This window comes from Rhamphochromis sp. 'chilingali' (genome assembly GCF_963969265.1).
Source record: "Rhamphochromis sp. 'chilingali' genome assembly, chromosome: 11".
In the NCBI taxonomy this organism is placed as follows: domain Eukaryota; kingdom Metazoa; phylum Chordata; class Actinopteri; order Cichliformes; family Cichlidae; genus Rhamphochromis; species Rhamphochromis sp. 'chilingali'.
Genome location: NC_137938.1, coordinates 33652840 through 33676782, shown reverse-complemented (window position 1 = coordinate 33676782; position 23943 = coordinate 33652840). Strand labels below are relative to the sequence as shown.

At 38.9% G+C, this 23943-nt stretch overlaps 1 protein-coding gene across 1 annotated transcript in view; it reads right to left on the bottom strand.

The window, feature by feature from the left end:
* thsd7ab (thrombospondin, type I, domain containing 7Ab) overlaps positions 1-23943 on the bottom strand; it is a gene marked incomplete at its 5' end in the record, with an annotated part of 205505 nt that overhangs the window by 54373 nt on the left and 127189 nt on the right. The window contains 6 exons of the mRNA XM_080895569.1: positions 188-366; positions 9824-10090; positions 11299-11493; positions 15144-15247; positions 20594-20729; positions 22616-22731. Coding sequence (XP_080751695.1) covers positions 188-366; positions 9824-10090; positions 11299-11493; positions 15144-15247; positions 20594-20729; positions 22616-22731 — 997 coding nt within the window. The remainder of the gene's footprint in view (positions 1-187; positions 367-9823; positions 10091-11298; positions 11494-15143; positions 15248-20593; positions 20730-22615; positions 22732-23943) is intronic.

Sequence of the window (23943 nt, the reverse complement as noted above, 5' to 3'; positions counted from 1 at the left end):
TTTCTTTCTCTCTAGTGCTGGATATGTATAATGTGCAGCATACTTGTAATAACTACAGACATATTGTAGCTCAGCTCATAAATATTAAACAATGGTGAGCTGAAAAGAGCTTCAGTTTTGACTTTAATCTCCTGCTCAGCCACCAGCTCGCATGTCTTAGCACGTAGATTAGTTTGGCTGTCAGTACCTGGTTGATGTGGTCCAGTTTAGGACACGGCCGACCTCCGTTGTAAGGCTTCTCCCGAAGCCATTTGGAGCGAACTTTGACTCCGCTCCCACAGGACTTGCTGCAGCGTGACCAGTTGGACCATTCACTGAGTTTACAGTCTGAAGGGCAGGGGATGATGCACGCCTCTTCAATATAACCTGAAAGGAGGTGAAAAACAGGCGTTTTTGTTGTATTTTTTATAGCGCAGATTCTACTCTAAGGTTTGTGACCTGTAAACTTAAATGGATGAACACTGTGACCTTAGAGTTAGCTACAGACATCAGAAGAAAATCCAAAACACCGCTGTGCTGCTTTTTCATGCATTTTCAATAAATTACTGAAGCGCACAGTATCATCTCTTACTAATTATTTCATGAGGAAAAAGCATTCACCAGAAAATTGATTCACAAGAAATTTGCTTTGAAATAAAAACCTTTGTTCTTTCTGCCTCCCACCAGCAGGATCTAAGCCTCACAGGTTGGAAATGACTGCTTTAGAGAAAAATACCCAGCGTCCTGGTTGTTGAACCCGTTGTTTTCTTCATCTAGTGCAGTTCCATTTTTTTTTCTGTCTAACATTTCAATTTTATTTAAAAGGTGTAAAAGCCCTGTAAACTATTAACCAATACTTTACAAACTAATCTAAATGCATTTATTGATTTTCAGCCAAGTGGAATAAAAACAGGGTCCATATTCAAAGGCCTCATTTTTTGCTCTATTACTGACAAGTGGAAAAAATATCTCCCAAAGCAGAGGTACAGTAGGGCCTGGCAGGACGCTTCGTTATTTCAGTCCATCTTCCCACAGCTCACAGAGTCTTGACACCATCAGCAGGGTGGTGCTTTTTTGGATTTTTCTACATCTCAGTTGTGATCTCCTCTGTCTTGACCTCTACACAGAGGTCAAGTTTCAGTCAAATATGATGAAATATTTCTACACTCCTGGCTTTGTGTATTGAAACTTTCTCTACAGATTTCTTTTCCTTGATCAGAAACAGTCTGTTTAGTGCATCAAGTACATTTTGTAGGCTTATGCAACAGCACTGGTCTGCAAATCAGTTTACCCTTTGATTAAGAAAATCAATGAGGTGAATGAGCTGGTAAAGTGGACTGTCTCACCAGCTGCTTAAGCCCTTCCTGTTTCTAATGTGAGCTTCTCCAGGCTGCTTTTATTTTCAGTGAGACATGTGGTGCTACGCTGATGATGGGCTTGCTGAGAACACACTTCCCACGATTCAAGAGGAATCCCACACAGGCCAGTCACTCCTCACAAATCAATGTTGTCAAGTGGAGTCGTTTTCTCACTTTTTCTAACCTGGGAAAAGTCTTGCTGTTCCCTTCGCGCTTCACACTGACATACTGAGCTGCCGGGTACAACAACACCTGACCACTGAGCTCTGTGGGATCTCTGTGCTGTTAGTAATTCTCCATTCTGTCAGATTTTCTGTATTGGTCCAACAACTGAGCAAACAATGTCTCAGTCTCAAAGCTCAAGCTAAAGTTTAGGCTAACACAGCTCAGCTCAGGCAGAGCGGTCTGGTGGTGTGACCATGTGCTGGTAAGAAGACTGAGCCTAGTCTGAGTAATACATTTATATGTTTAGGGCACCAAAACACTGCAGAGGTTTATATTTAAGTTTATCTCTGATGGGCAGAGCCATAGTTAAAAGGACAATCACAACCATCACCTCTGAAATTTGACTGGCCTACACCCTCAAAGACTGCTGTGATATCAGTGAAACCATGGGCAGAAATTACAGAGGGAACAAAAGGGAACAGATGCCCTTTTTTCAGGGAAAACAGTTTTGTCCTCTTAAATGCATCGTTATAAATATATGATATTGATTATAGTATAATAATATGTATTGAAAGCTCTTGAATGGTTGGGTGGGTCTCACTAGTAGCACCAGGAGAACAATCTGGAATAAAAGTTGAATTAATATGATTTTTGTTGATTGATAAATATTGTAGGATTTATGAGGTTATATTTCCAGTGGTGCATGCTAGAAAAATGTTATTAAATAATTAGCTGCAAGTGCTAAAAATGGACCTGAAACAAAGCTTGTGTGGACGGGAGAAATCTGGGTATGGCATTATTTGGTTTTTGATGCGATGCAAATGCTGGCATAAATACAGACTTAGTATTGCTTAAAACAGCTAAGGAACATCCAGACCAGTGCCGCCACAGGCAGTAGCCAAATGGATTGTTAGACTTTAATCATGGGGTTTTAAACTTGGCTCAACTGGAGAGGACAGTTGAAGGGTGATCGTGCCACCCAGTCTGCTGGACCAGAGCAGTACGTTTTCTTAAAGCTAATAAGATTAGAAAATAAAAGTCTTTTTAATCCAGTCAGAGCTAGAGTTCTGGCAGCACTCTGGCAACAACTACGGTAAATACACAGTGATCTCGTCCATACACATACACACAGTCGTGTCTCCATGGAGCTGCATTCGTTTAATAAAGCTCATTCATTTCTAAACGTAACCATAACTATTACTTGCATAATCTGCACTTAGCCTTACCCAAACACTAACGCCAATCTTTCCTAAAAATTAAATGATTTATGTAACAGGAACCTGCTTTTAGTCTCCATATGCGACTGTGCAAACAGATTTAGGTCCCCACAACATGAGTAATACCTGCACACACACACACACACACACACACACACGCACGCACGCACGCACGCACGCACGCACGCACGCACGCACGCACACACACACACACACACACACGCACGCACGCACGCACGCACGCACGCACACACACACACACACACACGCACGCACGCACACAGACACAGGCCTCCTTTCCCTTTGGTGTCTCTGAGCCCAGATCAGCATCTCTACATCCACACCTTGCTGAGTAAAGCCTGGCCTCTAAAACAGCTCCATTACCTTCGACCTCCACTTCAGTCTAGTCAGGTCATTCGAAAATCACTCACACTATCACTTGGAGGTTCACCCTGTATAAAAGCCACAGCACCTGTGCCTGCAGTTCACTTGTAATTCAACTGATATAAACTTGTTAGGTGTCTCGTCTCCTCTGTGAAGCCTTTGGGCTGAGGCCAGGAAGGAGATCACTCCTGCTGCCTTTGCAAGACACATGCTCTCACTGCAGTCTCCAAAGCAGCCGGAGCTGTAGAAAGCTTCCTTAGCTGGTAAAAACCAAATGATACGGTCTTACTAATCATATGCTTAAATCTCCTTATAATAATTTGTATATGCACCAAACTATCTAAAAGATTAGTCAAGCTTTGTAGAAAGATAAAAAAATATTTTGTAGCCTGCAAGAATGTAACAATTAAATTAAAATGACATTAAACTGTACTTTGCCAGTTCAAGAGATTATTTTGCTGAGAGCATGTCTCGTTATTTTGTAAGGTCTCAAATTTCACAATGCCTTCTGAGATTAGTGTCTTCATCTGGTCCTGAGTCTAGTGGCATTTTGCATATATAACCACCTGACTGTTTTTTTAAAAACTTATCTGGATAGGTAGGTGGATGTTTGCAAATTACTGATGCGCAGAATGGAACTGACAACACAGCTCCACCCCCCCAATCCAATGACTTCCCTCTATGCACAACTACTATCATCACTGTGCAATACTTAATTTACATGCAATAACCCACACTGTAAATATATAACACTATTTATTTATTTTTCTGATTTGTCTTTTTGTACATTTTATATTTTTGAATACTGTTCATATGTATATAGTGTATATAGCGATGCTCTGTATCCCATTGTACATGTATATAGTGACAATAAAGGCATTCTATTCTATTCTATTCTTAAAGCTTCAGAATCCCACTAAAGTTGTTTTCACATTGGTCTGTGACAAATGACAAATGCTAAATTAAAAAGTATATGTAGCGGCTCAATTAGAAGACAACCATATATGTCTAGATTTACTGAAAGGGCCAATTAGAGTGTTGACACAATTATAAAAAGGTGCAGATGTGAGTGGAAAGTGGTTTAACAGCAACACACTTGTTCTTTTAAACAGATGTAGTCTTTGTTTCGATAATTGCCAACACAATCAACCAAGAACAGCACAAATGAGCAGAAGTGACGTGGGTGGGAATACTTCACACGTGCATAGTGTGTTATATTTAACCTAAAAAAGATAATATAGTATAAGCATAGCTTTTATATGTTAATAAAGTTAACGCAGCTGTGCCATGTGGGCAAATATGCACATTGATCTTACTTTTCCAGCATGTAGTGTGATGCTGAAAGCATTTACTACAGTCAAAGGGAAGAATCTGACAAACAGCCAGCTGTGACAACAAGAAGGACAGTCGATAAATTTAAAGCTTCTGCAAAATCCTGAATAAGTGACAGGTGACACATACATCCATAGTTGTCATGCATTTTATAAACCCCACCTGCATTGCTCTAGGTTAAACTCCACCCTGTTGTGTTATGATTTTGGACGGGAATGCTTTAGCACCCAGCTCACGGCTGTGAACTGTCCCCCAAGCTCATTCTAATAACAGCTATCACATTCGTTGTAAGTGTGGACGAGGTAGGATATTGGTTTTCTTCTCATTGTGTAAGTAAAAGATTCATTAAAACATTTACAACATTCTCCTCTCCAAATTCTGCAGTGTGAAAGGAAAACTGCGGCACATACATATGCAATGAGGACAGCCACAAGAGTAACAGAGTCCACATGTTTCCTTTGCTAAATTTTTACTGTGCCTTTTTAATGAGTCACAGCAGTAGCCTTTGCACCAGTGCACACCCTCCCAGGGTGTGCTAACAACTGCAAAGTTAATGAAACTTTTTTGTAAATTTAACAATTTTTTTGGTTGTTTTGACAAATATTATAATAATCAATTGCAATGAAAACAACAAAAAGAGGAAACTGTTCTATTGTAAATATAGCACAGATAGAAAGATACATTAAGTTAAATACTGCTGGGCTAAAGTGAACACAACGGATAATAACGAGACTTTATCAAAAGATGATTTTCTGTTTGCAACACTTATTTTGTCCATCTGGTCGGGAATAAAGTCCAGGTTATTCATCAGCTAGGCATTTGAAAGCAAATTTCATCTCCCTGATGGCTGTCCTGCGAGACTTTAGATGCCCGTTTTGGCTCTAGGGACCACCCAACATTACTGCCTGTTATGCCCCTCTGCTCCACAATCCTCCTCAAGGTAATAGAGACAGCCTAATCCCTAGATGCTCTGAAAAACAACTGTATACCCTTTAGGCTCAGGTTGGGGCTCAGAGGGGAACAACAGCAGTGGCCATTAGGCCAGAAGGACTCGCTGATGTTTTTAACTAAAATGATTAAACATTGACCTTTGTCCTCAAACCTTCAGGAGAAGGTTTTGCCTTTATGACTTCCCCCAATGATTGCATCCCCTCCCCCTTTACCACAGTGCTACAGTGCTGAGCCATCCTGTAATATGATGAGGCCAAGGCCCCATGAGCCATCCCGTAATATTATGAGGTTAAGGCTCCCTGAGCCACCCTGTAATATTAAGTCACAGTGAAGGTCAAAGCATCATGGGTTGTTGATAGCAGCAGAGATAAGAAATAAGACTAACGCCGAGCACATCAGAGATGAGAGATTTTCCCCTTCTGTATCATCATCTTTGGCATAGTTTAATGTTACTTACCTACACAGCTTTGTGTGTATGGTTTGAGAAGGCTGTTGCTTTTTTGTTTTGTTTTGTTTAAGTTACACCAAACAGATGATCTGCTGTTGAGAAAATGAGAAATTCATACACACAAACACAGTTTGCAATAATTTTCCATCAAAGTGAAGAGTTTAAAGACATGAGTGGTGGCTGAAATTCTAAAACAGGAATGGTCGATTTCTTGACAGGACATAAGAGTGGACAGGAGAGATGAGAAAAATACACAATACACAATATTGTGTATTGTGTATTTTGTTGTACAGTTATTTTATTTTCAACTTTAATTTATATATTTTATCTTATTCTTCCCAGTTAAATTTACCCTTCATTCTAATTTGTGTTGTACAGTTATTTCATTTTTAACCTTAATTTATATTCTATTCCTTCCTAGTTAAATTTACCCTTTTTAATTTTTCATATTTATTTCCTATCTTATTCATAGCCTTTCCTTTTTTTGTTTTCTTTAGGTCACGAGCAGTTGTCCAAGCATTTCACTACATATCGTACTGTGTATGACTGTGTACGTGACAAATAAAATTTGAATTTGAATTTGAATTTGAATTTGAAAGGACGTGCAGGAAATGGCCTGGGGTAGACTCGCCAAAACCAGTAAGTTATGTTGGTGCATGAGAAAAGCCAGGCCTAAAGATCTAGGCCTAAAGTTCAGTCAGCGAGCCCCTTAAAAATCACAGGTCTGCATTCCCCAACTGGTTGGTGAGTGGCTGCTAGAGGTTGCTGGCAGTTGCTTGCAAAGAAGCGTATGGAGCTGCACCAGAATGCTCCATGCAATTACTCTTTCCTAGCAGATTGCTGTGGTCGTGTGTAGTTTGCCTGGAAGATGTCAACTTGTCTGCCAATATTCATCAACTGCTTGGTGAGCTGCAGTGAAAAGTGTGTCTTTTCTGTGTTGGTTGTGGTGGTAAGGCACAAGTGCCACCTGAAATATCAAAATCTCATAGCAACCAAAGCGGTCAGGATTTCGGTGCAGCATCCCCTTTGTGATATATTTCACCTAGAAACATTAAGCAAACACTCGCCAACATTTTACCCTAACAACCTGTTGTTTCCAGGTGGTGCCAACTGGTCGCTAAGTCTGCGTGACTGAGGCCTTAATATAGTGTTCACTCTCACTGACTTTTGCTGTTATTTATGGCTGTGTTATTCATTTTTCCCTCTTTCATCACATGTGTGCTTCAAGTGTGAGAATTGGTCATTTAAACGACTTGAAGCTTCATTTATTCAGGTCATCAACAATATACCTGCCAGGTATGGCGAAGATCAGATGAACGGTTGTTGAAAAAAATGCAAGAAAACACAAATGCCTACAGCATTTGAAAAGATGAAAAGTTTCCAACAGAACAAATAAGCAGAGTGAGTGGTTTAACTTTTGACCCCCTCAGATAAAAGATGAATCTCCGACCTCCAAAGAGAGGATCAAAGCAGTCAGTCGACGGGAAACACCGATGCAATGAAACAAGCCAAAGGATGAATACTGTATTTCCGAGATTCCCAACAATTCACTTGCCAATTGTGTCCTCTTTTTATTAGAGAACTCCTTTTGTGGTTGACTGGATTATTGCTGAACACTACGAGAATCATGAATCTTTCATTTGGATGTTTCTTTTGCTGCTGATTGCTCCATCCCTGCTGTCAAGGTTGACTTTTTAATTGGCTAAAAAAATAAGCCTATATAATAAGATATAATATATATATAATCCTTATAGGGTTGCTTGCTGTGCCTGTGTCAAAACCTCAGAATAACAGCTTATTGAAAACAAGTGGTGCTAAAGCAGAGTGAGTGTTATCTTCTCTTATGCAAAATTATTTTCACAGAGGAATAAGACAATCTGAAAAGTGTGCAGAACCACAAAGCTTGAAATAACGTCCACATTTAATGATAACCCCCTTTTTTCTGGTGATGTCTGTGTAATAAAAAGATAAAGGGAGCACAGTTTGCCTGATCGACATCATAGCCGGGGGCATTGTGTCAGCTGCGGAGTCGTGGAAGGACCATGTCTCCTCCTCCATCAAGATTAAAAGTGATGATGGTAAAGATGGAGAGAATGGCTGAGAAATTGGGAGAGGGAGTTGCAAGGAGAACAGAGGAAGACGGCTGAATGAGGGGAATAAAAGAGATTTAATGATCTCTTTGAGCTTCACATGCACTAATGCCAAGCTTCATGAATGTGTTGTTGTTTTTCTGTGCACCTCAAGGAATATTCCTTTTTTCTTAGCTCAACAACGCTTAAAGATGAATGCATGGGTGCACACGTATGCACTCACAAACATTCACATAGGTGTAAAAATACACAGAATCTGACAAAAGCACACAAACACACAGAGCCCCAGCCTTACGATGCGCTCGTCACACCCACACTCAGATTAACTGACGCATATCTGAATCTGTGACTCACACAAGGAGAATAAAACCATGTTTATATATGCACAACACTGATGTATTCATTTGAACATCTCCTGCATTCGATTCCACAGCAATTTCACAACGAGTTTCTGAGCTGGGATTCTTTGCTTGAAGTATTTTGGATCTAAGATAAGACCTTACAATGAGGGGACAACTGATTCTGACAGGAGTGTGCCAGAAAAAGGCCTCCTTATGTGAAATTCAGTATTCAGAATGAGTCTTTAGCAGCCATGGGAGGGGTTTTCATATGTGCACAAACAAAATCTTTTGCTTCAGATGAATATTTAACAGAACAAAGTTATTCCTGCATCTGCTACATTCCAGTGCACTACAGTAAACTTCTCACCTGAAACCAAGAAGTAAAGTACAAGAAAGGGGAGAAAAGTCTGATTTTCTACACATTGTGCTCCAACTCAAGACTGAAATCCAGATTTCTGAGAGCTGCCACCAAATTTTAAATGGTAGTAAACTGAACTTAACTCCTAAAAAAAACTACAAAATATCCCAGAAAGGTTTCTGTTGCATTGTGTAGACATAAATGGTAGTTGTGGTCAACTTGTCTAATTCTACAGCAGCACCACTTTTGGCAAACAGCATCTCTGCATGGCTGGATAACCCACAGAAAACAGTGTCTTCGTTATAAATTAGTTTCAATAAAACTAGCCAGAGGAAATCTTCAGGAATTATGAGACATGGCCTGTGTGCACACATCTGAAATTAACCACAGTTGAGGGAGTAGATGCCGTGGCTCCGTCTGGCATAGCATCACCCACAGCTTGTCACCATTACTGTTAGAGATACATTGAGCCAAAACCCCCAATTTATGAGTTCTACCCTGGTTTTAAAGCAAATTAGATAACTAAAGCCATGTAGAACACAACCATTTAATGCTGCACTTCCACCCACTATAATGCACACTCTGTGGAATAAACAGAAAGGTCTTCAGTGCAGCCACACATCGCTGCTACAGGTACAGTATACAAATGTTCAGACTTTTAAAAAAAATACCCATTTAAAGGAGATTTAGGACGAAACTCACAAAATAAACACCTGAAAATGAACAACGTGGTAAAATGAAAGTATATGGTTGAGTTTATGAACATTGCCCAAAGGTGCTACAACCATAAAAAAGCAGTTTATCAGCCTAGTGCTACTGCTAACTACTTTTAAATATATAAAGACATCCTAAAAATTGTCAGTTCAACTATAGAGCCAGTTTTACCCTCGGTAGTTCAGCTGATATTCATATACTCATATATGATATGTGATCCAAGTGAAATTTGGGACTCATCCAAATATTTTGAAAGGGTTGTAGCTTATGTCTAAAAACATACTGAGATACATGTAAAATTAACATCCTCCAATTCTTAGGTCTGCCTGGTGAGTGTGTAACACACTGTCCAGCAGCTAATGAGGATATGTGCCAACAAACTATTATTTATGTAATCTGTACCGCACATTTTTCGAGGTTTTCCTTTACAAAAGGAACAAGCTCTGGGACTACACTCCTGACAAACGCACATGCAAGCATACTCACCATGACTGTTGCAGCGTGACGTCTCCACCAGCCTGTTGTCCTGATCGTAGCACACCATGGCCTGGTAGCGGTAGCCCTGTCCACATTCCTTGATGTCTCCTTGCACCTTCATTCCTAGGATGCTCTCCACTCTGCCTCCCTCAGGCAGGATGCAGTCTGACCAGTTCCCCACTGGCTGTGCGTTGTACTTATCACAGGGGCAGTACTGCGTCTCACTCAGAGGGTACATTTGTGTGTTCTTGCACTTGTCTTTCTTCTTGCTTCTCCCTGCGGAGTGGAGCAGGATATAGATTAAGAGAATCCAGAGACCTATGTGTCTGCTGGCATTGACGGATTTCAGCATGATACTGAGGCTGCTTTCAAGGTCTTGTTTACCCGCTAAAAAAAAAGACTAGACAACACAGGAGCTGCTGTGCCCCTATGCATGTGGGATACATGATGATAGATTAGGCTTGCCAAATAGTTTCCAGCAGAGTGGGCTCTTACTGAAACAGCTTGATATTTTTTATCCTCACACATGCCAAGCATCGTTAATCACAGATCACTGTGCAAAGAAATACTCTTTTCCTTACAGCAGCTCTCATTAGTAGCTGTTTCCAATGTAAATAAGGAGATGATGTGTGGATGACTGTCCCTCTGATGATCCGAGGCTTTACCTGCAGTTTTTTGCCATCAAATTTTCGAACTGTGGATTCTCAAATTTGTCTTGTGACAGGCGCACAGCTTTGTGTTGTTGATACTGTCCACAAACATCACAGTGACCAACAGGCAGAAGAAATGAATGCTTCTTCCACCCTGGGATCCAAATGTTACACCAACCACAATTATTTTAGATTTGGTAAAAAGAAAAACTTACTAAGGCTAAAAAGAAATGAACTAGGAGGTAGTGGGCAGTCATGGTATTAATAAAAATGCTTTTGAACCACAGGATAGTGGCTAAACCACAAAATCCACACTTTCCCCTTCCTAAAAAACTAAAAACAATGAAAGCATGTCTCTAAAAGAGTAATTACCTGACTTATGACTTACTAATGATCCGTCTGCTCTCTTACACATAGGTGGTTGGGTCTAAAGGTACTTAAAATTCACATCACTGGATAACAAAAGCTTTTCAAATCCACTTTCTCACAGTTTCGGGTTGACTTTGTAACCTCTGTGCACAGTTGTGGAGGTACCTTAATTCTTTACACTATTACACATGACTGCAATGCACGACGTACCCCCTGGTGACACTGACACTGATCACAAAGGCAGACGTCTTCTCCTAGACTTGTTGCTTTAATTCCACCAGAACATTTAGCTGTCAAAAACTAAACGCAGAGATTTTTTACCTTGTGTTTCATTTTAAAACTCCTCTGTTGGAGCGCTGCTCAAATCTTCTTGCACTCCTCAAATGTTAAACTCCAATGCAAATAAGTCTGCCTGAAAACGGTTCACAGCAGTGCATTGTTTGTGCTATGCCGCTCTGTCCTCACCTATCAATGACCTCTTTCTGGTGCGGACCCCCACACAGTCAGCTGTGCAAGATGAGAACTTGGACCAGTTGGTCAGCTGGCAGTCATCCTGGCAGGGGAGCTGACAGCGCTGAGTGATGGCAGGCATGGCCTTGGCAAATTTCAGACACTCACTGATATCGGCCTGCGTCCCGTCCAGCTGGCGGCAGGACACGGCTGGAAGAATGAGAGGAAGTCGGGTCAGAAGACCCCATTAGAACATTAAACATTGTGATTTAATGACTGATTGTTTCAACAGATTGATTGGAAGTCGTAACATGAATGGAAAGTTAAAGACATTGTTGAAAGGTAATCAAAAGTTGAATGTTTATAGGAACACTAGTGTAAAAAAACAACATTCAAGTTGAGATGACTAAATACCATTTTTCACGACTGTTACTGTTACAGTTTACTTTACTTTTTTGATGCATTTTCCATTTGCAGGACTTCCTCTGAATCTTACTTCATCACAGCATATTTTGATTTTGTAGACAAAACAAAATGTCCTAAAAAGTAGTAAAATATAAAGTATTTAGCTCTACATTCAGCAATTCCAAAATGAGAAACAAACTTATATGTTGTATTTGTGCACAATAAAAATATAAACGCAAGGGTCATTCATATTTCATATAGGGTGGTTGCTTCCAGTTCAACCACAGTAGATTTCCCTGCAATGAAGCATGGAAATCTCACTTACGTTAAATGTCTAAATTTTACAGGAAGGAAAAGTTCAGCAAGGTACTCTCAGCTAATCCCTTATTTCCCAAGAGCCTACCACGGCACACGGATCTGCATCTTTGATTTGGTACAGATTTTACGCCTTTCCTGACACATTCCTCCCATTTATTGAGGCTTGGGACCAACACTCGGAGTACACTAGCTTGTGACTTTCTGAGGCTGGGTTTGTATCTCCTCCCAGTCTCAGACCTGCTCAGTATTTAGGTCAGAAAGCTTGACTCTAATAGTTCAATAATTTAACAACCAGTGTTCCAGTTATTTGTGCATTATGCACACAATATATAAAGTTAAGGTGAGGTGAGTTGAGTTGCAGACGGGCTTATAGGCACATTTGGTTTCCTATGGAAAGAAATATCTGCTGTCTGTAGTTTGATGTTATATTTTTACTGCACAGATAAAAACTAGACAGCAAAAGTGATATTTTTGCCTCATGATATTGCTGTGTTTTAAAAAAGCAATATAGTATATTATACATTTAGCACTTGCAGAAGTCATTTAATAGAGGTAAAGCTTGACTAATAAAAGATTTTTGTCAGCCAAGAAAAATTTAAGGGAGTGAAAACTTCAGATATCACTAACTATGCTAATAGGATTTATATAGATTTATAAATACATATCTTTATATGTATTTATAAACTCTCTCTATATATGTAAACACTATTGGGTTCATTAAATCACCTGAATAACCTTTCAGTTATGTAAGTCACAAGAGCATGCTAGTAACACGGGCACTGCTTGGTTTCTATTTATGGCCACAACCAGAAAACAAAATGAAACTTAACATTACTCTAAGGTTACAATTCATAAAGAAGATGCCACATTGAAGATTCGCTTAACCAACAAATGATGTTACTTATAAACAAAGATAAATAAACCATTTGGGTCTTGGCCCGGTACACAATATACTATAGGAGCCAGGACTTTCCCCTCTAAACTAATTTAATAGTAAATGAAATAAGCTAAATACCCCCCCCCACACACACACACAAACACACAAAGAAGAAAGGAACTGAGGGGACTGGAGAGCTGTTCACTCCTCAGTCCCAATCCTTTGCTCAATAAGGGCCAGGAAGACCAATAATTAACTTCTGTTCAGCTATGATGCTACTCTGCTACATGTGCTGTCAGAGTCAAAGCTACTATAGAGCTATACCCAATTTATTTTTTCTGCATTATAAATTTTTTTTCATCATGTCAATATAAAATCTGTAAAAATGATCACCTAATTAAATCAGATATTATTGCTAGTGCACTAACATTGTCAATTGGCTAGATAGATAGATCGATCGATTGATAGATCTTTATTAATCCCACGGGTAGGTTCCTCCGGAAAATTTAGTGTCCAGCAGCAGAACACAGACAAAATTTTTCTTAGTAAGAAAAAATAAAGGGGAAAAAAAGAATATGAATACAAGTATAAAAATAACATATAGAAGCCAAAATGTCTATTGCTATAGATAAAGCTCTTTCAGAACTACACAACACATCCTACAACCTCTGACAGGCCAAGTAGTTCTTGTGACAAGTGAAATAACTTTGATATGTGAAATCACTGAAGTGCCCCTTTAATTAGGAGTTCTTAACCCACTCGTGAGCATGATGACTTGAAATATAGATTTAAAGGGAGCGGATGAAAAATAGATCAGAACTTTACGATTCAGATTAGCTCTCAGGGGGGTTTAATAACAATTAAGAAAAGAGCAGACACAAAAGCATCTCTCCCTCAATTGGTTTAAAGCCCAGAAGTCAATTTGTCTTTGACTGCATCATCCTTTCCTTTGTTCTTTCAATAAAGGGTAGTACTTGTGTTGCTGCAATATTTCATTTTCTTGTGATGCAGACATTCTGCAGGGCTGTACCTTCATAGAGAAATCAATCTCTAAGCACATTTTGCTGAACCCCCGTGGGCACCGCTATTGGTTTGGAAAGCCTCCGTCGGCTGGTGTGTTAGGTCAGGTCTTATATTGTTGTGTGTGTGTATGTGTGTGACAGAGTGGCTGTGTTCAAGAAAGAGAAAGAGAACAGCACAAGCCCTCTGTTCTGTGTGTTTAATAATGCCACTATAGGGTTTTTCCACCCTCTAAGGAAAGCCTCTTTCCAGGTAAACAACACAATACGCTGTCAGGAAACACGGACCAGAAAGGACAGCGTGTCTCATTTGGTCTGAGTCGATGACAAAATGATTTCTGCCATTTGGAAGTGACAGAAGTGTGAAAACCAGTGCAGGAGAGTCTGAACTTCAAGTGTCACATGGCATCAAGTCACAGAGAAGCTGCACAGAATCTGGAAAAATAAGGTCTATAATGGACCTTAAAGCATTTTCATAAACCGATTCTTCTGTCCATTAATGCAAGCTAGCAAAGGCGAGACAGAAAAATAAGCACTAATAATGGCTTTCCATAGGAGCTGGAAATGAAATTGATCATTCTGCGTGACCCCCCTGAAATTGGATTTTTATGAAAGCCTCCTAGGACTCTATAGTGTACCCATTCTCTATAAAATGGCGAGAGGAAATATGCTTTTAAAGAGAGAGAGCCACAACTCTTAAAGTACTTGTCACTTGTGCGTGAAGTCGATATGAACAGGGGTCTGGGCTGTTGTGTGCTATAGGCACGGTGAAGCATCTTCTTCTAAATTTGAGCAAGAGATATTCGATTAAAATTGCATGACAAGAGCCCGAGGTGGAAAAAAAAAGCCAGCAGTGAAACAAGCCAAGCTGTCAAACAAGTCTCAAGAGGAGGATGATAAGGTGTGAGCACATTTCCTTCCCAAACTCTAGAGGATTACAAATAAATAAAAAAATAAAATAAAAACAACTGGAGGAAAAAAGTAAAAAGAAGAAAAATATCTTTTACTGCTGATGTTTATAGGAGTGTCATCTTCAGTTTGGGCCACGTTGTGTGAGTGGGAGGATTTGATGCGTACTCTAACTAAATTGGCCTATTCTCCAAACCTTGGCACATCCATCTGCTGCTTCATGGCTGGGCTCCAGATGCTCCGCAATGAGCAAAAATTAAATTTAGGGTGATTAGGAATGGCTCAGGGACGGTGCAGGGGGAAACAGGGGACGGAGAGATTTGTTTCTATACCTCGTGTTTGAATCCCTGGTCCACAGGTCTCTTGTGCACCCGGAGTGTCCTGTCTGAGAAACCAGGTGACCAGCTGGCACTTCCTCCATTTGTGGGTTTTCCACCTAGAATAAATAAAATAAGTACATACATATAATTGCTACAATAATATTCATTAACACAGCAACATCTTGCAAAGCACCAGGTCAGAGTCTGAATAGAATAAATTCATTTACAGCACAGTAATGCTGTGTTCTGCCCACACAGTATCAGCCCAGTTAAGGCCACATCTGGATGAGGTATTACATTGGAAATAGAAAGCATGTCCCACTTGACAGCTAACGGTTTTGTCCTGCATGACATGTCACCATGAATGAAAACCAACTCTGCATCTGGAAAACCTCATGACTTTCCAACAGAAAGACAAGCATGCTAGATGATTTTTAAGTCTTCCACGGATGTTCTATCGTTTCTCTGAGGTTGACCAAAAGGAGCAATAAGTGCTGCACCAGCTGTCTCATTGTACAGGCGTAAACATGATAAAATACAACTGAAGCGATGCAGTGTAGCTAGGCAGAACTGTGAAAAGCAAAACAGCCTTTATGATACGCACTGCTTTGGTTGGTTTACATAATTTTCCTGGATTATAACCTACTTCTTAATGATTAGCACACTGTGAAAGCACACAGGACTGATCTGGAAACATCACTTGTCGTGTCTCTCAGCACTGAAAAGAAAAATTTGCACATCTAGGAAATTTAGGAAAAATGCACTGTGTTGCGAAAATAAGAGAAAAGGTCTGCCTGACCAGACAGGTAACAGTGATTTGTGCTGAAAAAACAATTACACTAATGAAAAGGCACGATTATGACTCACACAGCCACAGCAGCTGTTTTACAGGTACAAATCTAATCAAGTCTGAGCACAATGAGGCTGAGTGATTTTAGAAAAATATGCCATTTCCAACTTTTCAGATATAGTGCACACATCATTAAATGTTATCTGGTCACTATTTCAAACAAGGAAAATGTACATAACCGATTTTTATTTATTTACTTTTTAAATCTGAACATTTAAATGTATTGAAAATAATCCGTTTTGGTCGAAAATAACCATTACATCCGAATGTGGGCCTTGAGGCAACATTTTGGCACTTATATTGGCACCATATAAATGAATCTGAACTGAAAGCCTTACACACAGTGTGCCTGCACAAATAAAAGTGAAATTCATAGACGGATGCAGAGTGGCTGCAGAATAACCAACTTAGAATAACATAGGATTGCTGGATAGCAATTGGCAGTAAAATAAACACTGGTGTTGCTGACTGTGCCGTATGAAAAGAGAAAGTCTAAATAAAGAGTAAAGTATAAAGGGGTCTGTGCTGTTGTTTGAATTTGTATTCTTCACACAGTATCAGGGAAGGGTCTCATTAAACAACCATGCACATACATCCAGAGTCTTGCAACAGGTATGTCTGCTGCCACCACCTAACCATGATGTCACCATCAGAGAGTTAATCTGGAATTAGAAAGAAGACAAAGACAGTCTAAACCCACAGAAGACCTGCGGTGCTGCTTCAAAGGAAAAAGGATAGATGCTGATCTTTTGGGGTCTTTTTTGTCTTTATATGATGTTTATTCATCAATAACAGCTACTTGCAGCAGCACTTTTGAACTACTTTTAATCCTGCCTTTGTTTTTTGTCTTTTTTGTGTAATACATTCTTGTATTGACCATGAAATAATGCTTCATCATCACTGTAATATGAACATGCAAAACAAAAAAGCACATTGCTATTAAATATGAACAAGCTTAAAATATGTTATTGTATTTTGCATTTTTCAGTGTTTGGGCTCTGTATAGGTCCTGTTTTACTCGACTATGTTATCACAAGTGTCAGCTTTTCCGCATATTGTGCAGGCCAATACACAGGAGTGCCCAAACCTACTTTCTTTGTAAGACTTTAAAAGTTTGGTAGTGATCAAACATTTATTTTGCAAAATTAGAAATTTTTGGGCAGCACAGATGGAGGACATTTTTCTAAAAAGTGCACCCCTTTTGTCCTCAGACACAGCAATCCAAAAATTACTGTCCGTTTCAATTTTACTTAGTACACGCAACAAATAAAAAATGCCTCTCCTCCTCTGATATTGTGTGTCTTTTGGGCTAATGGTTCCTGAACATACGTTTGCACACAGGGATCTTTGTGTTTTGTTAAAATTGCACTTGACATGACATTTTCAATCTGTGACAGCTGAGATAGGCTCCCCCCCCGTGACCTTGATGTGGATAACCAGAAGAATTCAAATGGATGAGGTTCTATAATGAAAGTCTTCTTTTTGCTTCACAATTTTTCTTTATATCTATATGCAGGTGATAAATTGCTTCTAATCTCCTCAGTATCACAAAGTAATCTGTTCTGGAGAATGAATGACAAGCTGCTTGAATAAAATAACAATTTTAACTCATGACCCCAGAGATGTCAATGTGCAATGTCCCGTTATCTTCTAAGTAAGTCTCTGATCTGGCTAATTCTGCTCTGAAGCATTCGACGCTTCCCTTTGCACACACTTGCCTTTATTCACTGCAGAGCCCAATGCTCTAACCAGTGATTGGACTAGAAAACTGACACTTTCTTTAAATGTCATGTGCTCATCCAGCCTTAAGACAACATATTTTTACTTCTAATCAGTATATGACAGCTCCATTGATCCAAGATTACAATGTACTCGCTTCTCTCCAACTATTTATTTTTTAGAATCTAAAACATACTATTTGTTTTTTTAACTTCTATTTCCAGCACATTCCACAAAAATGTTCAGCATGAGCTGTCAGGTGCATCTAAGCCATTTGTTATGTCACACTCACATCCTGAGTAAGCACAATGTTGCTCATGTCAGCCCATGTTTTTTATAGATATGCCCATAAAAGTCTTTATAATAATATATATTTTACAAAGAAACACCTTAAAGTCAGATATGATAATAAAAACTATGTTAATGATGTTGGCTAATAGTGCTAACATTAGCTTTACAAGCTAAAAAGATGAACAACTTAAAAGCCATAAAAATCTGAAGGTTTGTTTGTTTTTAGGGCTTAAAACATTAAAATGAAGTGGGAATGAAGTCTAATCAACGACTTTACCAACCCCTTTCTAACTGGATCTGATCCAAACACCTTGATACAGTCGATGTATATTCATTGACTGTACTCAAGCCAGTAAAAATCAATTATGGGTTAAATAAATCAATAAATGATAAAAAAAAAGTAAATAAAATAATTTATGTTCCAGATATGGGGGTACAATGAGAAACAAACAAAAAAAATAAAAATGCAAAAATCAAGTAAAAAAAAAAAAGAAAGTTCACAAACTGTCCTTTGATTACAGTAAAAACATGAAAAACTAACATTTGTGGATAAACAAACATTTGTGGTTGCACAACAGCTGACAAGAAGAGACTACAGAGGGTCATCAGAACTGCAGAGAAGGTGATCGGCTGTCCACTCCCCTACCTGGACTTAATTGCCAGCTCAAGATGTCTCTCCAGAGCCAGGGCAATTATAAAGGACCACCTCCATCCTAACCACCACCTCTTCAACATCCTGCCCTCTGGAAAAAGGCTCAGATCCATCAGGTGCAAAACCAACAGACTAAAGAACAGCTTCTTCCCGTGGGCTGTCAGAACTCTTAATGCAAACTAAGAGTGTGTAAAGACTTCCCCAACACATCCACCCTGACACTGCTGTTGATCATCTATGTGCAATATCTCAGTCTTTCCATGTTCTGTGCAATATTTTTGGCTCATGTGCAATTATTTTGGTCCCAGTCTGTTTCAATGTTTCCTACACATACACCACGTATATAGTTCCACTCACATATGTATACATATACACTGTTTTTTATTTTATTCTCTTTATTTAATTATTTATTTATTTTTCGCCTTCGTTGTATATTGGTTTCTCTTCTTCTTACTTTAGCACCTTTGTGGTTCAGCTACCCAATTTCGCTGTGCAAGAAACTGCACAATGACAATAAAAAGCTCTCTAAGTCTCTAAACAGGTGAAGTTCAGGTTGGACCTGTAAGCAAACTAACACTTGGGAGTTTTCAAGAGCTGCATATTAAATCATATAAAAGTTACATCATCGTGAAATAAAACATCAGGTTGTCATAGCTAGAGCAGTTACATGTCTAGTCAAGCATCATAGTCCCTCTTCAGTTAAATGAATTATTCTCATTTTAACATTTATGTTATACATGATGCAAAGTGCTGCATATTTCAATGGCATTTTAAACATGATTTGACTGATGACTTATTAAACACAGAACATGTGTTATAGTTTGTTTTTTTTTTGTTTTTTTTAGCTTTTTAAAAGCTCTTAAACTACACACAAACTATTTGTTTGGCCAGTATTTACAGTCATCCATTACAGTGTGCTCAGTTTAGAAACGTTTTTTTCTGTGGTTTAATCAACGAGTCACCAGGAAGATACCTGCTCACCACAAAGATAGAATCAAGTTGGTTGCAGCACCTTGTCACCATAAGAAAGGATAGCACAGCTACATGGCACAGCTTGGTTTATATAACCAGAATATCCAGGTTTCTTTATCACAGAGTAAAACCCCGCTACCACTTATTGCTTTTTTGTCATATTTAATCAAACTGTGTAGACTTTCACCTTTATTTTCACACTTTTTTGAATAACATTTATTAGAAAAAAGTAAAGGAAAAAAGTTAAATTGCGGTGGAAAAAAGATTTCAATTTATATTCTAAGATAAACTCTCGACACCACGGAAATGTCACAGTCTGAAATTAATAAACTGGATTATTGGATTTCCCCCCGTAATTTTTCCTGATAAAACAACCTCGTTTCCAGTTTTCATCACTAAACTATTCATTTCTGACCAAAGGCTTTGATTTGAACACAAATTAAAGCCAAAGAGACTGATGAGACTGGCATAGATATCCAATAAGACAAAACGCTGACATTATTTTTACTTTATCTCATTAGTTAGTCCATAACTTACATCTATTTTGTCTCTCATGGTGGCAAACAAGGAGTTAACAAGAAAGTGTGCACCTATAAATAAACACATGCAGCTGGTATTTTGAGAGGTGGGAACAGAAAGTCAGACTGACAGAGTTTGCAGGTGTAGAGAAAATCTGTATCTTTATATCATAGTTGAATCTTTTGATGTTTGTTAAATATTCTAATAAATTATTAAATTAAAACTTGGCTGTTTGGGATATGCTGTTGGTTTGTATTTTGGCTTTTTAGGGCTGCAAGTGAAAACCATTTAAACACAAAAGTAGAGCATAGAACAAAAAACAACAACAACAAAAATCTGTGCAATGAGCCTCAAGGTTTAAACATTTTAAAACCCACGGGTACATTGTCCATGTGACAAAACATTCAAACAGCAACAACAGTGTTTGTCGACACCTGAAGGTGGCTGTCGTGCGCTTACCTGAAACCGGGACAGATTTTGGGGACCTCACAGTCCCTCTCTTCTTCGAGCACCTCTGGACATTCCTGCCCTCCGTTGGATGGCATCTGGATGATAAGACGTTTCCTTGATTGCTTTTTCTTCACAGCAATACCAGCTGAAGGGACGCAGACAATTAATGAATTAAATTAAGAAATATGATGGAAAAGTGATGAGAAAAATGTCAAAATGATAAGCTGACTACTCTGTTAATAATCCTTGAAGAATGGACTTGGAGACTGCAACTGCCAATTCTAATTGGACAGCCAGCGTCAAAAGCGCACACTTGTGATTACTGGGGATATCAAGCCAACAACGATGATGCGGAAAAATCCCATTAGACCTTGGAACTGACTCAGATTAAATTTATGGTATTTACATGTGTGGCGATGCCCTCGAGTAGTTCATTAAGTTGAAACAAGCCTCTGGATAGCCCTATACTCTGCTTCAAACCTTTCTACGTGGGTGGTGTGTAATTCTCTGCACAAGGTTAAGATATCAACAGCATCAAATTAAAATGCACTACCACCAGTAAAGCATGCTTAGACCGAAGAGATTTATGCCACCGTGTCACAGGAGGAGGTCATCAAAATACGGATGATAATGATTTTCACTCGTAAATCAACTTAATGTTTTTGCCACCACTCAACAGCTTGGGCAATGGCCGCCTGACGAAGGTGACCTCATCTGAAAACGTCTTCCTTTCACCGCTTGAAAACAACAACACCGACCACTTGCTGGCCGGAGCAAGCAGACTTGCCAGGCCCACTAACGGAGGTCAGCCCAAATGTTGTCCTACATGCCAGTCTATCAAATTAATGATCTGTAACGAGGCATGAGAGCATGTGTTTATGTGACAGTCATTGTCTTCAGCTCAGTGTAGGCCAGTGGTTCTTAACCTGGGTTCGATCGAACCCTAGGGGTTCGGTGAGTCGGTCTCAGGGGTTCGGCAGAGCCTTCGCCATGACATGCATGGCTCATTTTGTGCACCAGTAAAAAAATCACATTTTATTTTTCACTAAAGAGGGGTTCAGTGAATGCGCATATGAAGCTGGTGGGGTTCGGTACCTCCAACAAGGTTAAGAACCACTGGTGTAGGCCAACCCAACTCTAGAGTTGTTGCACTTAGTCAATTAAAATTAGCTTCTGTGTTTTCCATTTTGTTATCTTTTATTATTATGTTATTACCAGCATATTATTGTCACCTCTGTCAACTATGATTGGAAATATTGTGACTATCCTGAAACCACCAAGGCCTGACTGACTGAATAAAGTACTTTTTACAACATAGAGGAGTTTGGCACAACTTCACCCAATTCCAAGAAAGTCTAAAGAGGCCCAGCAACATTTTCAGTATAAAGAACAATTTAATGATTTGACCAGTTTATTTCGGCTTGCAGCCTTTATCAGGGCAAAACATGTTACAGGCCACATTTTAAAAAGCAAAAAAATTAAACAACCAATCACATATGTTCAATGTGCTCATCCACCAACCAGACACCAGCAAGGAGGCTAGGCCATGTGGTCATGTGGTATAAAGCCAGTCTTGGAGAGTGTCCACTATAAAAAATAAAACCTGGTACACACCCTGTTTAGCATTTAAACAGGACAAATCTAAATGAAGGGCAGTGTTTTAAGTTTTCCCCATCAATGTCATATACAACCAGTACAAGTGACACAAAAACAAAAAATAGAATGAAGAAAAGTAACATGTATGTAGATGCTTATTATTTAAAAGTACAAGCTAAGAAAATAAAAAATAAGAGATAAAAACATGAGAATGAAATTAAAGATGCATGATGAAAATACAATACCATAAATAAGCTGGTTTAATGGGAAAGTTGTCGGAGAGGACTTTACTTATTTAGACTTTATGTTCTTCTGTGTGTGCAAAGAAGCAGGGGAAGTTGTGCTGGAAACTTTGTTTCTTCAATACTCTTGAATTTTTTAACAGCAGCAACAACAGTTATCTATGAGCATGAATCGTTGTTTTTTCCTTCATACCTGCATCACATGTAATTGGACACGTTGCCCAGTCACTGAATGGGGTCATGATACAGTCCTTCTTGCAGGGCAGCTGGCATGGTCTCATTGTGCTTGGGCGAGGACCGTCTGGACACCTAAGCAAAAACAAAATCTCTTTATACATTCATCAAAACACAAGAGCATGAAGTCTAAACCTAAAAAGATTTACTCCTAAGAAAATAGTAATTTTGATAAAGCCAATGTATCTGACTAAATCTTTAATCTGTGGGTGCTGAGCAAGAACACTTCTTATGGGCTCTTTCTCTGCACTGGTTGTGTTACGTTGCCACAGCTCTGTACCAAACGGGCAGAGAAGCAGATGTCCATGTGGACCCTCACGCTCACCATTCAATGAAATTTATATCACTCAAACCTAAGCACACTCACAGACACAAAGAGTATAATCAAGGGCAGAATTTTTTTTATCATTTTAAACCATTGTTTTTCATTATTATCAAAAATCACAACATTTTATAGCAGAGGAATCCTTTAAATTCACTTAATGTGAATCCCCGTGAATAAAAGAAAAGAATTCATTTGCAGTAAGCATAGCAGAGCAGTGGTTCTCAAAGAAGGGTCTGGAAGCTTCTGGGAGACAACAGCCACAAGGTCCATAAAAATCATTTAGCTATAAATTATAAAATTGTACTCTATTATTTAAAAAGGGTCACAAAGAATAAAGGAAGCACTCTTCAGTGAGGCAAATTTTAGTGTTCAAAAAGCTAAATCCAGGAAATATTGCTAAATGTCTCAAGTGTCAGCATAACCCAAGACAAACAACTAAGGCACTCTGTCTTCAAGTGGAATTGTATTTTTAGTTTGCTCTTTGATCATAGTAGAGAAAAAACACAAGACAGATGACAGGTGCAAATCTACAGATGGGAGCAATTTATACCAAAACAAGCATACTGTGTCCTTTACTCCCACCCACGTTATCTTTGAGCCAACAGAAACTCTGCTTACACAAATCACATTAATGTGTCTCATTGTATTTAGAATGAAAAACTTCAGAATATCAATAGTTTCTGTGGTATCTTGCATTAAAAATTGTATCAGAAATAATATTTATAATTTTGAGAGATCTCTGGAAAATTGGATCCCCTGCAAAAAGTCATTGGCTACAGATAATTGAGTATGCCTACTGTAGACATAAAGAGAACCGCAGGATGAAGATAAAACAATATACGAATGTTGATGAAGTCATCACACGATGGTCCCATAAAAATAAAAAAAAGAATATTTCATTAGCACTGATATAAACATCATACTTTTGTCCAGTGTTTCATTTCGCTTTCTAATAAGGTTTA